At 39.7% G+C, this 15,456-nt stretch overlaps 2 protein-coding genes across 7 annotated transcripts in view; both read right to left on the reverse strand.

The window, feature by feature from the left end:
• Positions 1-238: 238 nt before the first annotated feature.
• On the reverse strand, positions 239-8,690 carry rap2ab (RAP2A, member of RAS oncogene family b). The gene is made up of 2 exons (XM_079462864.1): positions 7,909-8,690; positions 239-3,329 (listed from the first exon to the last, which is right to left on the reverse strand). The coding sequence occupies exons 1-2, from the start codon at positions 8,220-8,222 to the stop codon at positions 3,092-3,094; spliced, it is 552 nt and encodes a 183-aa protein (XP_079318990.1). The 5' UTR covers positions 8,223-8,690; the 3' UTR covers positions 239-3,091.
• An 837-nt stretch (positions 8,691-9,527) lies between these two features.
• mbnl2 (muscleblind-like splicing regulator 2) overlaps positions 9,528-15,456 on the reverse strand; it is a 40,486-nt gene continuing 34,557 nt past the window's right edge. For 3 of the 6 annotated variants that reach the window (XR_013787037.1, XR_013787038.1, XR_013787039.1), the window contains 3 exons: positions 15,034-15,128; positions 14,440-14,800; positions 9,528-12,916 (listed from right to left, as the gene is read on the reverse strand). Coding sequence is in view for 3 of the 6 variants with exons in the window: in XM_079462866.1 (XP_079318992.1) it covers positions 12,902-12,916; positions 15,034-15,128 (110 nt within the window). In the remaining 3 variants the exon portion in view is untranslated. The remainder of the gene's footprint in view (positions 12,917-14,439; positions 14,801-15,033; positions 15,129-15,456) is intronic. The other 3 variants (XM_079462866.1, XM_079462865.1, XM_079462867.1) reach the window with 1 other exon arrangement.

Raw genomic sequence — 15,456 nt, forward strand, 5'->3', positions numbered from 1 at the left:
TAAATGTCTGTAATGTCATCTGCTTGTTCTGTTCTGTTCTGTTTACCCCAAGGGGGGGGGGGGAAGGGGGGGGTATCGCTGCGCCCCTGGTCTTATTCATGCTGGCTGTTTGGAGTTTTGCCCATAACAGAACCAAACCACCAATCTAAACTATATGATAATTGTCAATAATAAATGTTAATAATACATATAGAAATAAACTCAAGAGAGACAGTTAATAGCCAAACTCAAGCGACATCTGTGAATAAGATTTTTTTTATTGTTGTGTCAAATGAAACCATATTCACAATCCATTTACCGTGTGGAAGAGGGTAAACGTTCACTTAAAAAAATATAAGATTAAAGGTGAAGGTTCAAGAGGCAAACGGCAGGTCTGCATGGCAAAGATTCACCCATAAATGATCGTAGATCGGAGAGACGTGTCCATGTGTGTCAAAATCACAAACAATAATGTTTAGCCATGCATGTGACTGCTAGATCAACATGCTAGTCTGTCTTCTGTTTTTATAAACTACTCAGCAACTGCTTTCCTATACACATTTATACACATTTCTGGATTATTGAACCTGAACGTAAGGAACTTTGAAAATGAATCGTTCTGTAATACCAAATAACTGTAATACCAAAATACCCAAGACAATACAGTTTAAGAATATTATTATTGTATATTGTAATGATCAAAGAAATACAACAAAGAAAAAACGATATAAACAGATTATCTTCAACAACAGATTTGGTAGCGTTTAACTCTCCTGAGAAAGGTGTAAGAAAATGAAACTGTTTTGTTATTCTTGTCCCTTTCGATAAAACCAGATGCATCAAGACTGACGATGTATTTGTTTCTCTTGTGTTTGTCTATACAACCTCAACAAATTTCAAAGCGTTAAGAGTATTCCCGTTACAAAACACCATTCAATCCAAATACAGTCAACGGTCCACAAACAGGGTCAAACCAGACATTCATGGAATAAACATGTGGTCTACGTTTAGTTTAAAACCGTGAAATCAACATACAATTAAAATGACATTTGATGCACTTATGACTTTAAAATAAGAAATAAGCCAGAGTAGTAAGCGGTAATAGATCAATACTAATATTATATAGAAAAAAACTCTACAATAATAAAAATGATCAAATAGAACATTAAGGATTTGTGCATTTATTGCTTTAAAAAGTGATGTGAAACCAGACTTGCATCCTGTCTATGGAAAGAGCCAACTCACATTTCACAAGAAATTCTGCGACCGGATCTACAGCAAATCTGGTGATTGTTTTACTACGTTATCAAAATACACCATTCAGTTTATGTAACATTCTGTATTGAGCTGCTTATTAAAAGAAATCACAACACAATCAAATGAATATTTCCAGGAGTTTGGGAAATCGACCTGGACACAACATTGAATAGCAAAGTGCTTTCTGGCATCCTATTTGGTTTTCTCAAAAGAAAAAGTCCCCTGAACACACCAGTAATGGCCAGAGTCACTGCGACGGGATGCCTGCACGCTCACGAAGATGTGAAACCCACAGGAAACTTCACCTTCACTGCGGGTTACATGACAGTGGGACATTTGGAAGAACAAAACCAATTCATTCTGCCTATTCCAGAGTCTCACGGCAGTTTAAGACATCAGGTTCTATATGTGCAAACTAAACAGTCAAAATAAAAGCAATCCTTTCTAAGACGTGTCAAAAGTACATTTAACGTGTGTATACGTGCAGGTAAAAGAAACAGTGCTTTCCTATAACCTCTCTGTTAGATTTTCTTGATAACTTTGTGTTTCTGTGATGTTTTTGACCTTTTTAAGATCAGTGGTTCTCAACTGGAGGAACGTGACTGTTTGGATACAACAGCGAGAGAAAGTGACACACAATTCTTGACATTCAACTAATCATATGGCGCGTATGGAAACATTGTCTTCTGTTGTTGATGTCAAAAGTTTTAGGATATTTGCTTCTAATATCATTAATTGCTACTAAGGCCTACAGAATATGGCACATTGACAGGTCTAGTGACATCAAAAAGGTAGAAAAAATACATAATATGATATGTAATAGTCATTCACTAATATTTAAGCATAATTGTTCACTTATTCTTTGATCATAAAGTGATAGCATTGGGAAAAAACAGGTCTATGACCATAATACAATATTTTCACTACGAATCGTATGTTTTTAACACATCACATACACAAGATTATGACTAAAAGTGAGCAGTTTATCAATGTTGCCTGACGGCTTCAGTGGGACTCTTCGCTGACAGGACGAACTCCTCGCTTGCGCGCTGGCAACACTGATGACGATGCGTTTGACGCGGTTGTCGGAGGCGGGGCCACCGGAAATAGCGTGTTTTTTAGTTTTTACTGAATGAAAGAATTTGCGTGTTTAAAAAAATGAATACAAAAAAGGCGACAAGTTGAAGGAAAGCAACCACAAAAGCAGCTTAGAGACGTTTAAAGCAGCAAAACAAGTGAGTATACGCTAATATGGATCTTCAGAAGTTGGAAAAAGTAAGCATACAGCGTATACGTGCGTGCGGCCCCGACTACACCACTGGTCTGCAGTGAGTTAAAGACTCAAGAGAGCATTGACAGCTACACTTTAAAGTGAACATTAAAATAAACATCTAAAGTTGACCAAAACAAGCGTCGTCTGTCTGCCGTGTTGTCATGAAATGGCATTTGACCGTTCGATCAATAAATATGTTTCTTTGTTTTACAGCAGTGTGTGAACTTTTTACACGGTCCCTTACCCACCATTTCAAATTTCCACTTAAAATTGCAATAAAAATCGACACGGTGTGGTCTACAGTGATAAGACAAATCCAGATGCAGTATTGCATTCTTCAGTCCACGGCATGATAATGCTGGCATTGTTCCTGAGTATCAAACAGATGAAACCCAACAGGTGAACGTGACCGAATTGAGGGTTAAACACTGAATCTATATCATTGTATGAGTTAAAGAATGTGTGGTGAAAGCAAAGCAGTTGAGAACCATTGAGCTGCAGCGTGTATGGTCTATGTGTAATGCTGACATCTACTCGTGTGTTGCACCTCTGTGAAAAGCCTCATCGCTGTCGGTCGGGGGGTTATTGTATATTGCAGGAGGAACAGCACGGGTCTTCTTTATCAGGCTGAGAAGCGTAATCCATCTGTCTAACAATCTCTGAGAACAGTTCGTCCACCATAGTCTTACTCTTAGCCGAGGTCTCCATGAACGGACATCCCCATTCTTCAGCCAGAGCCTGACCCTCGCTCGACGAGACCTCACGCTCGTTGTCCAGATCCACTTTGTTTCCCACTAATATCACCGGCACGCGCTCGTACCTGCGAGGAAACATCAGCAGAAACCTTCAGCACGCACCCGTCTTAAACGTCGTTTTTCATGTCACGTCAAACGTGATGTTTTGCTGAAAATGTTTACATATAAAATATACTTGAATAAAAGTGCAGATGGACATAAGAAGAAGTCATGTGTGACATGCTAAGAAGGCAAACCCCTCTCCCTCTCTCTCTTTGCACATTCAGATGTGTTTTAATGCATCACATAGCGTGTTATATTATTTCTAAAGAACAGACCTGCTGTACTTTCACAAGCATAACATCATGTGTGATATTAAACAGCTTCAGCTGATGTTCTTCATCACATAAACCCAGATATGCTTTATCCAAAATAACTTACAGTGCATTCAAGATTCAAGGTTTTTTTTTGGTGTCTGTGATTCTTGTCACTGTCATTTTTGCTGTAGTTATGCCGCTAGTTGCCTGTAACTTACTGTAAATTTACATTTGTTCATAAATTTGCAGTTTGTTCAAAGATAAATGAACTTGAAACTTTTATCTTTGCTGAAAACAACTATCAAATAACAGCTTGTTAATAAAGACTTAATGTTTAACGCTCATTTATCTTTGAACAAATGTAAATTTACAGTATGTTACTTGCAAAATGCCGTTTGTCTAAAGAAATGTTTTACAGCGTTTGGTATATCATAGAAATATGAACCATTTTTATTGAATTTACAGCTATATGGAAGTTACTCACATGTACATTTACAACATGACATACAGTATATAGCTGCTATCAAATGTCTTATTCTGGGTTCTTCACAGCAATTTAGAGGTTTTATTCGTGAAGGCACAAAAAGTGCAGTGATGTGAAGATAAATGCTTAAGTGAATGTAATTCTCCGGCAGGTCTAATGACCAAAACATCTGAAGAAAATCATTAAAGCGTGAACGCTCTCTCTTCATGTGTGTTACGCCACAAGCTTTTGTTGGCTGTTGGGGTCACATTAGCAATTAAAGACAAAAACACTTAAGCAAAACATGGTCACGTAGAGGTGCCTGAATCATTTTTCAATCCATTTTACTAGTAGTCCACTGTATGAAGGGTTTTTGGGTACAATGTGTCACAGTTTGTGTTGTTTTGCGATCCTCAATTACATAAATGAACTACAGTGTCCTGTAAAAATATAAAAGAATATATCTGTGTCTAATTGTTTTGACTGAAGATTTAAAAAGATTTATATTAATATACATATGTAGATATAGAACAGATTACTAAAGATATTGATTTTACATAGTTTCGCTTTGTTGACTTCTTCGTTCTTTTTAACTCTGAAAATATCTGTTCCAATCTGCTTTTGTGTTATACAGAAAAATGATGTTTCTATTTTTTTGGTGAATAAGTAGCACAAGGCAAAAATTTATACGTAAAATAAATAACACTACAGATGCTTGACAATATATACTCTGACCTGTGAACTGACTTATATAGCCGCAAGCTACATGTATGTGTGTATGTCAGATGATGCTAAAGGTCACAACATGTACAAACATCAGACAAAAGCAAATATTACAGCCAACAAAGTCAAAACACAAATGAAGACAAATGACTCCATGTTAAAGGGATACTTCACCCAAAAATTATGTCTTCATTTACTCGCCTTCGAGTCGTTACAAATGTGTATAAATGTGTTTGTTCTGATGAACACAGAGAAAGATATTTGGAAGAATGTTTATAACCAGACAGATTTTGCCCCCCATTGACTCCCAAAGTAGGAAAAATACTTTATCTCCATTCTTCATTTTGAAGAATGTAGGACAGCAAACAGTTTGGTGCACTTTTGACCACCATTGTATTTTTTCCTACTATGGGAGTCAATGGGGGGAAGATGTGTTTGGTTATAAGCGTTCTTCAAAATATCTGAGTTCATCAGAACAAAGAAATGGAAGGCGAGCAAATGATGACAGAATTTACATTTTTATGTGAACTATACCCTTAAAAAGCCCCAGAGACGCTGCAGTCGAATAAACAGGTAAAAATAACCTCTCCGTCACGACAACACACAGAGATGCTGCAGAGATCCAGACTTTCCTACATCCTGGGAAAGTCCCCCGCAAGCCCCCGTAAAATCCAAACAGAATCCACAAAAGACATCCTGCAAAACTAGTAACACCTCTGTCTTCCAGCGTTTCATCTCGCCGGGTTCTCGAGGTGTTAGACCTGCCGGTCCCTGAGGTCACATCTCGTTTACAGACGCTCTCGTTAAACACGGGTCGTACATGTAATGTGTCTGAATTCATCCGCCTGGACAAACTCAAAAACAGAAATCTTTCTGCATCATTTCGTGTAGTGTGTTTAATGATCCATTTCCATCATAAAGATGATTTAATCCTCATAGTGATACACACACACAGACACACAGAGAGGATGTCTTTGGTTGAAGTGAGTGTGTTTGGGTGAGTTAAAGCCCTTCTGATGTTTACTTGGCTGTGCAACAACACAATCTCATTTATATTTTGGTGAGTGTGCAAATTGTTTGCTCGCTCAGCGTGTGTTTGATTCTGGCCTTTTTCACAACTTTTGCCATTAAAGGGCTACTTCACCCAAAAATGAAAATTCTGTCATCATTGAATCGGCCTCAGAATGTCAGATCTCTCCCTCCATTGACTCCCATAGTATATATTTTTCCTACTACGGGAGTCAATGGGGGGCGAGATCTGACATTTTTCCAAATTTCTTACTGTGTGTTCGGCAAAACAAAGAAACGTACACAGATCTGGAACAAAAACATTTTTGGGTGAAGGATCCTTTTAGAAGTCAGAGGCGGATGAAGTTTTTCAAAGGGAATTTCCAGAGGAAGCTGCACTGCATTATTAAACAGCTCTGTGGAATACTTGACTGTGATTGGTTAATCAAAGAGTTTGGATCATGAACACGGAAGTGTTTTATTCATTCGTGTCCCAGAACTTCCACTCACGTTTACTACAAATGAATGTTTCATGTCCATTTAGTTATTTATGGTCTTGCCTCATAACAAGCTGTGGAACATAAAGTCATGTCAGCTGATCATTATTACGGCATGCAATGACATCATCACCGAGCGTCACGCTCTTCTTTATAAAGATGCTATAAAGGTTCTGTGCTGTGATGACACACATGAAAAGTTTTGGTTCCACAAACAACCATTCAGTCAAAGATTCTTAAAACAATCATGTCTTTGTTTTAACTGTTTATTGACCGTTTAATCGGACGCACGCGCGCCTGACCCACAGTTAACTTCCGGTTTGTGTTTGGCTAGTTTCTAATAGTAACTATTTTTTTTTTTTTAATTCATGTCAATATTCATTTTATAGTTATTTTATTGAATTATAATTGTATTAAGTAAACCGTTGTTGAATTTTGTTTAATGTTCATTTTATTAAATAACCAATTTGTTGAAAGTTCGGTCGCATTTAAAGAAACCGTACGGCACATTGACATCTACTGGTTGAGTTTGGTATAACGGGCTAAAGTCAAAATATTGGAGAGACAAGTTTAGCCAAGTAACGGTTTCTTTTGATTGCTATCAGAAATAATCTACAGGTGCTTTATTAAATATATCAGATATAATCTACGTAATCTATATAATCTATATAATATAAGGTGCGTCCCAATTCGCCAATGTATACTATGCAGTCAAAGTATGTACTGTTTTTGTCATGGAAAGTATATAGATTTTAGTGTAGAGCAAAATAATATGCACGCACTGGGACATAACAGGAAGCGAAAGTGTTGCCTAGACAACATTATGGCCATTAACTGACACACACATCAAAATACAGCTCTTCTTTCCATTAAGGTATTTATTTCGTATGTAGTGTTTACCGTAATAACTTTATATAACTGATATGTCACTAAATAAACTGATGTATTAATGCAGTGGAGCGTCACTAAACTCCGCCTACTCGCGGTGAGTTGTGGGTAATATCAGCTTTTACAGTGCGCATCGTTCTGCACTTCGAATTTATACCGGAAGTAGTAGACCATCCGGGAATCTGTGGAATACTCTTTTCAGCATACAAAGATTTGCGACATACTTTCGAATACTATTTAGGACGGATAGTACGCGGATTGGGACGCACAACGTATATATTGTTTGCGAACGTGTACCGGAAGTTCAGTCGGGGTCACAAAAGTGCACATGCGCAGTAACGTTTGTTTATGTTGTTGAGATGAAAGCGAGAACCTTTTTCCACAACAAAGAACATAAATATTCTGTGGATGTTAAACGTTCTTGCTTGTTTAATAAAGATTTACTCTACTTTTAAACGTGACAAAAGACTTCAAGATCTCGATCAAAACCACATCGATCGGCCCGATTAAAGTTGACATTTTCAGGAAGATGTGCAGTGATGATGTCACCGTGGCCAATGGCTGTTGTGACATCACGTCAACAGGTGACCACACACAACCTCGATTGTTCACAAAATGACATTACAGTTGAAAATATAAGTCATAAGATCCTTGAAATGATGTGAAGGACACTATTAAGGGCGCACTAGATCAAATCAGCAGACGCCAAACCAAACATTTCACGGAGCATCGAAACACAACTCTGTCAACAACACAAAGATGAACAAACCTCTTGACTCGGATGATCTGATCTCGCATGGGTTTGATGTCTTGGAAGCTCTGCTGGTTGACCAGACTGTACACCAGAATGAAGCCCTGGCCGTTCTTGATGTACAGATCCCGCATCGACGCGAACTGCTCGGTGCCGGCGGTGTCCAGGATCTCCAGCACCGACGGGGACGAATCCACCTCGATCTCTTTCCGGTAGAAGTCTTCGATGGTCGGGTCGTACTTCTCGATGAAGGTCCCGGTCACGAACTGCACCGTGAGAGCGGACTTCCCGACGCCACCGCTGCCGAGCACCACCACCTTGTACTCGCGCATTGCGCACCGACTGCGTTACGCGCGTCCGATCGAGCCAGCTAACAGAGTCCGATCCGATCAGACACAACGAGGAACTTGCGTTGAATATTGCAGAAGTCGAGGATGCACTGAGCCATGGCCACACCGGCCGCGTTGCGATGCTCACCGTAACCGAGACGCACAAAGGACCGATGCGCGGACTTCATGACATCTCCGAATGACCGCGAGCGCATCCACAGCCCAACATCTGCTTAAAGAAACGACTCTGCGCGCATGTTAAAGGTGAAAATAAAGCCTCGCGAACAACACATGAGGCATTACGCGTTCTTCCCGAGGGGTGTCATCGTGTGGAGGTCTTTAAAGACGCAAGAGCGCGACCTGACGCATTATTTCAGCCATCCCCGCATCTCACGGCGTCTCCGAACGCCAAACTCCCGGGTGGAGACCTACTGAAGCCGAACCACGCAGTCTGCCATCCGAGATAGGTGTGCTTCTGCATCGTTGATGGCCGGGACGTCCAATGGGCACCGAGGATTGCCGAAAGTCACGCCCGCGAGTCTCTATACGCCGACGTTCACTCCGGTGGGAGGGATTTACGCACTTAGCTATGTTGTAATTGGTTACGTGTCTTGGCAAGCGACTAATCGGAGGCGGCTGCCAGCAAAGTGTCAATAAGTGATGGCTGGGGATGCTGTTCCTATGGCAACAGCGCCTGCATCAGCACCTGAAATAGAAATCACCAGGGATGCGGCTATTGTGTGCACTGACGGAGGTACAGATTCTGATCTGTTGTTCAAACAGTGATGACAGCAGGATGGATTCTGTCTTCCAAGTCACGAACATCCAACGACGTTGACCTTGTCTTTGGATTAAAAACAGATTGAAGCAAGCACCTATGTTCTCGTTAAATTCACACAGGTGTCCTAGAAGACAGGTCACCACAGGTGACGATCATCACATTGCATTGACATGTTTTACTACATTCAACAATCACACATACCCTAGTATAACTTTACAATTGTTGTATTCATAATCTTATAGTTTATAACCAAGCTTGTCGTGTATGTGCTCCGTCGTTGACTTTCAGGCTATGACATTCATAAATATTTGGTCTAAATATCTGAAAGATCGTCTGTGAGGGACCTAGAAGCCAACACTTATCCAATAAGATAGACAGGACCAGCCAGAAACCTATTTATAAACAGTCTTTCTGATATACAGATGTATAAAATTAACTAGAATTCTTATTAAATAAACCACTATTCAAGTTTGATGTTGTAAAGACGCAAACGTACAAAAATTAAACACACATACAACAGACACTGGCATGTTTTTTTTTATTTATTTATTGGTTTTGTCTCAATAGATTTTACACGATTTTTCTGGAACCAAAAACATTTTTGACTATATGACATAAAATAGCACATAATATATATGCACAAATAAAACATTTTAAATGGTTACATGAAAACTAATATTATCCAAAGAGGGCTTGCTTAATCATTTTCTCTTCTCATATTAACTTCAGTGAACGTGTGTGTGTGTGTGTGTGGATGGGCTTCTGCATTACTGATGGAAGTCAAGCAGCACAGCGTAAATACCCACAATCCTTTGAGTTTGACGTGACATCTCAAGCAGACAAGAGCATCAAACCTCTCGGTGAAAATGTCGAGAAACAATAAACTCTTACATTTGTTAGTTATAGGTCCAGTATACTGATATCTGAATGAAGATGTGAATAAATTCTGTTGACACAAGAGAACAATGGACTAAAGGTAAGGCAAAGTGTTTGGATACGCTGTGTCTGCTCAGTTTACAAAAAGTGCTTCTTCACACCAAACAGTGTTTCTCCTGCATGAGAAAACCCAAATTAAAAACAACCGTTACTTTCAAGAAATGTGCAGATGTTTTTTACTTCTGTAGTGTAGATAGAAACATTCAATATTTTCTTTTCTTAGATTAAATTGAAAATAAATTCTTATTTGACATAAAATACCATGCAAGATGCTTACAGAACATTTCGTTTTCTGGTGTAACAAAACTGATAAAAGAATCATTATTATTGATTTGTGTTTCAATCTGTTTGAAATGAACATCTTACAGTTTCATGAAATCAAAGTGCTTCATTAGATGTTGAACAAACCAGGACAATTTTCATAAATAATATAAAAACAACCTTCAGCACTACTTGAGACCCTTTACATCATCATCACCATCGTCATCAAAAAGAAAAGTCAATTGGACTGATATAATATTCTGGGACTGTTTCTTAAGTTACGTCACACTATTTGTAACCGGTGAGTATTTATTACTACATCTTAAACGTTACACCATTTAAGAGGCCGATAAATGCTACTGAAAATCTCCTGGTTATATAATCTTGACATAAAATAGGAAATGTTCCAATATCTGCTTTACAATCTAACATTGGATAGTGCTCTAGAAAAACAAAAAGAAACAAAATTCAACTTAACAATTACATCATTTACAAAAATACCCAAAATTTAGTATTTGCAACTTTAGGTTGCCACGGCAACAACTTAATATTATTATGAAAGAACTATTATACTACAGAGATTTTTCTGTTATATTTTGTAACTTTTTTTGTTTCATTTTAATAGTTTTTTGGTAAAACATTACCTATTCAATAAACATCTTTACATAACACAAGCAGATCTATAGCCCGGCTTACGCTACGGTGCCACGTCCGGATGTGTCCGAATTTGAGAAGCCGGCTCCTGATTGGCTGAGCTTACGGCAGAAGCCGTCGTAACCGAGGACGAGCGCACGTAACTAAACCGGGCTTAATAAATTACATTCATTTTAAAATAGGTTACACCGTTGTTCTGTGACTAGTATTTAACAAAACAACAATACAATAAAATGAATGACACTTAAAATAATTTCAAATCACTTTCCACCTCAAAAATTACATTAAAACTGTAACTTTTGCAAAAAGAAAACGGTCATGACTTAAAAACAACAAAGTTGTAAGACCAGTGCCATATTCCCGCTAAAGCAAACGTTTGTGTGGATTGTCGTTGTTAATCGAGCACCATGAAACACATGATGATTCTGATTGGATAGCGCATGCACACGCACGCACGCACGCACACACGCATTCAAGCATGCACACACATACACACGCGTCACCGTCCATCACAAATGAGGGAGATAAAGAAGGCCGTGTGTACTCATTCATCCAGATTTCAGGTCTAAATAAAATGGATTAAAGAACGCTGTTAGAAGAAAACGACAGTCCAGACCAAAACAAGAAAACCTCAAATCTTCTCTTTGTGTAAAACACACTGCAATGACAATCATCATGTTACAGACATTGAGCTCGTCCTGACCAAATGCATTTACATTACTTGAATAATCAACACAAACATTCTGACTACACGACGCCAACTTATTCCATTTTCAGGAGAAAACGATGTTGAATATTTTCAAAAGCATGTGATGAAACAAACCGTGATGATCTTTTTTTGTCAAATTGGCCAGGATTTTTTGGGAGCTTTGCTTTCGTCACCATACAGTTTTTTTTACACCCGACCGCACATGGTCGATCTTTTCAAGACGCTTGCTGTGTAAAATATAATATTTGAGGCACTTCTACTGTTTATCAAATAAAACAGGTTTAGCGGCGAGGGTGTACCGCCCTCCGTCCACCACGTGTCGAGTCTACGGTGACGTCACGTGTCCTCCTCGTCCTCTTTCGTGTCGTCCGGACACCGGTTTTGTCCGTCCGGTTCAGGACTCGTGTGAGTTTATCTGAGATTACAGCAGCTCTCCAGTTTAAAATGAAGCCCTTGGCACGGTACAGAAGCCACGGTCGACTCCCGGATGGCCAGTGTTTCCACACAGACACATCAAAATCATTCACCGTCCATTAAAAAGAAAATAACATCAAGTAGGCATTAAACGCAGTCCTTCGTCGAGACGTTTTCATGGCACGAGGTTTGCCACATTCACACTTCTGACACTGATGAAGTTTGTTGTTCGACGTTGAATGCGCTTTATTGAGTTGTAAACCGTTCTTTGGCCGTTGGGAATGAAGAGTCACAGGTGGACGAGCAGGTGAACTTCTGGAAGGAGACATGCGAGCGCATTTCCACCAGTAGACATTCAATCGACCTGCAGACATCCCTTCGTCTGCCCTGTCACATTCGGCTTTTTTTTTTGTTTGTTTGTTTTTCAAACGAAATCAATCCCGTGTCCTCTGCGTTGAGGATTTTTAAGACAAACTCTTCAGAAAGCGTCCTACGATTCAAGACGATCCAGCACTTGAGCACTACTCCAACAGTGCAAACGTCTTTTGTTTTTGGGTGTACGTTGTGCATTTGATTTGATTTGTTTGAAACAAATATGGGAGAAAAGTACATCATTCAAATGAATTCTCACAAGCTGTGTGTCTCTATGAAACGTGCTGTACATCAACATATATCTATACATCCATATATATTTATATATATTTTTTATAATGTGTGATTTTTTTTGTTGTATAATCTATTCAGCAGCCGGATGTTTGTGGAGAATAACAGGTATACTGTGTGTGTGTGTGTGTGTGTGCTTGGTTTGGTGTACTCTTTAGCATGCAGGTTGCTGTAGTTCTATAGGGGACGGCAGGTTGTATTTACACTGGGATGTTTTGGGGTATCTCAGAGCGCTTTCCTGACAGCCCAGTCCTCTTCTGGGGTTTATTTCAGGATGATCTGTACAAACACAAGCAGAGAACGACAAACAGACGTTAGTCATGAAACACGCGCGTCTCAAGTGTTTCTATGTGACATCTGAATGGTGTAAATGTGAGATCATCATGATGAATGAATGTTCATGTCGTGTCACGTATTTTATCATCTTATACGCATGTTTCCTCTTCCGTTTCATCTATACAGAATATCAGATGTAAAGGTTGGGTTTAGACATCAATACTACCATACTACACACCACATCTTTTTAAAACCAGCGTGTGAAAGAATACATAAGATACTAGCACATTCATTTCAAAACACTCCACTTCAATTCAGCGCGCTGCATCCAATCTTATACAGGATAATGGTTGAGCGCATTGCATTGTGGGATAGAGCGTTTAATATGAGTGTAGTTTGCCAGTATGATAGGACAAACATCTTTCCCTTCTGTAAATGTTCTTAAAAATGATGGGACTCGGCAAAGTCTTGTCATCCCAACACAATATTTCACATCATGCCTGTCGTGCTACATTTATTATCGTCTGCAAACACAACGCAGATTTGAACTCTTCAACATTTTCTTAAAAACACAGAAACATAATGCATTGCAACAACACACCATCGTATAATTTCGTCCCTTCATCTCTTGAAACTATTTTACACAAAGAAAAATGAAGAATTAGCTTAGATTTCCAACCCTATGACATAAATTGTGTTGTTTTTAGTTCCGAATTCATTTGTAAATTAAAACATGAGAGCGTGGAGTGAGAGAGGAGCAGGCAGAGCGACACCCAGCAAACTTCTTTAATAAAAGTGACAAATCAGAATAAACAGCGGGAGCGCTGTGAGCAGAGCGCTGACATCAGGCCAGATGATGATGTGGCGAGTGATAGCTTGAGACACCGCGGCATGATGGGAAAGAGAGAGAGAAGACATGCAGGACAACAGAAACTGTGTGTAACTAATCTGTGTGTGTGTTGAATCAGAATGGCGATGTCAGTTAACAGAAAGAACAAAACCTATTTAATAGAGTCACAATGTGTCCAGCAGAGGGCGCTGCTCACCTGCATCTCACATTAAACAACTCACGCCACAACAGAGGTCAAAGGTCACACACTGACTACTGCAAATCACCTTAATTCAGCTTTAATATCTCTCCTGTGTAATGCACTGCTCTCTCTATCACTTCTCTCTCTCGCTTTCTGTCAGTATTCTTTTCAGAATACAACACTGAAGTCATGTGTCTGCAGTGATGCCTCATGTCTGTCTGTCCGGACCTGACGCAAGCAAACACGGGATGAAGAAAGCCTCTGTAGATTTGTGTCTCTCAAGAGTGTTGATGTCTGTCACTCTGTTTACATCAGTTTCCTGTTTATATGTGAATGTGTTCTTAGAAAGATAAAGCTTGATTCTGGGTTATTTTTCGATCCGGACTGCTCAAGTTCAACCCACTTGTGTCAATTCTTCTATTTCCGTCACTGATTAACCTTCAGAACAAGACACATGATTGACAAAAATGAAATGATTTGTTTAAATATGTTTACGTGTAAAGGTTCAGGGTTGAGTTGTTGTGCTCTGTGTTGTCCGATAGGGGTCGCTGATGATCACCGAAGTGTTTGGCTGGAGAGAGACCCTCAGGAAACAGGTTTCGATTTCACGTGATAAGACTACAAATAACCCTGAATGTCCCAGTTCCTGACTCCAGAGAATATTCTCCGCAACAACAGGAAACGTCCGCTCGGCGTCCGGTTAAAAGCCCTTCTTAGTCTTCCTCACTCGACCCCTGATGAACAATACTGAGGAGAGGGAGCGGTACTCCAAACCGACCCCGAAACAGCGTGATGACGTATGAAAGAAACTGATGTGTGAAGTCTCTCATAACCATGTGCGGATGAGGAAGGATCCCTCCGCATCAAAACAAAGCAAGGACATGCGGATCAAAACTAGAAATAATGCGACACAACACAACGACTGTTTGCCAATGTGTGAGCTCTGAATAAGCACCCATCCGTCCCCGAACGATTCTTTCCTGGCGACCGAAATTAAGAGACACAATGATGGGTCGCCATGGCGACGGCGGCAGAGTGCTTGTTCAGAGCTCGGGGATTCATGAAAGAAAGCTTTTAAAAGGAGCAAACCTGATTGGCTGGTGCTGTTGTTGCGTAGGGGACACTTGTGGCAGGAGTTGTCGCGCCAGAGACAGTAGCAGGCGTAGCACTGTACATCATGGGGACTTTTTCAGGAAGGGAACCATGGAAGCAATGAACAGGTAGGTGGAGCATTATGGAAACCATGGCAACAGGTGATTGGCAGGGTTGATTGTTTAGTTTGTTTGAATGGCGTGCATAAACGGAGCAGCGAGCCATCGTTCGGTTACACCAGCAGATGGCATGCAACCACAATGCAAAGCGAGAGAAGCATGAGGGGAAAAATACAAAACAAAAAGAAGCCCGATTATAATCACGTATGCATTACCATAATCACCTGTGCCTACACATCAAACTATTACACGCTGCACGCTTTCTGATGTCAAACTATAAAGAATAAAAATGATGATTTGT

Source organism: Barbatula barbatula, assembly GCF_947034865.1.
Source record: "Barbatula barbatula genome assembly, chromosome: 8".
In the NCBI taxonomy this organism is placed as follows: Eukaryota; Metazoa; Chordata; class Actinopteri; order Cypriniformes; family Nemacheilidae; genus Barbatula; species Barbatula barbatula.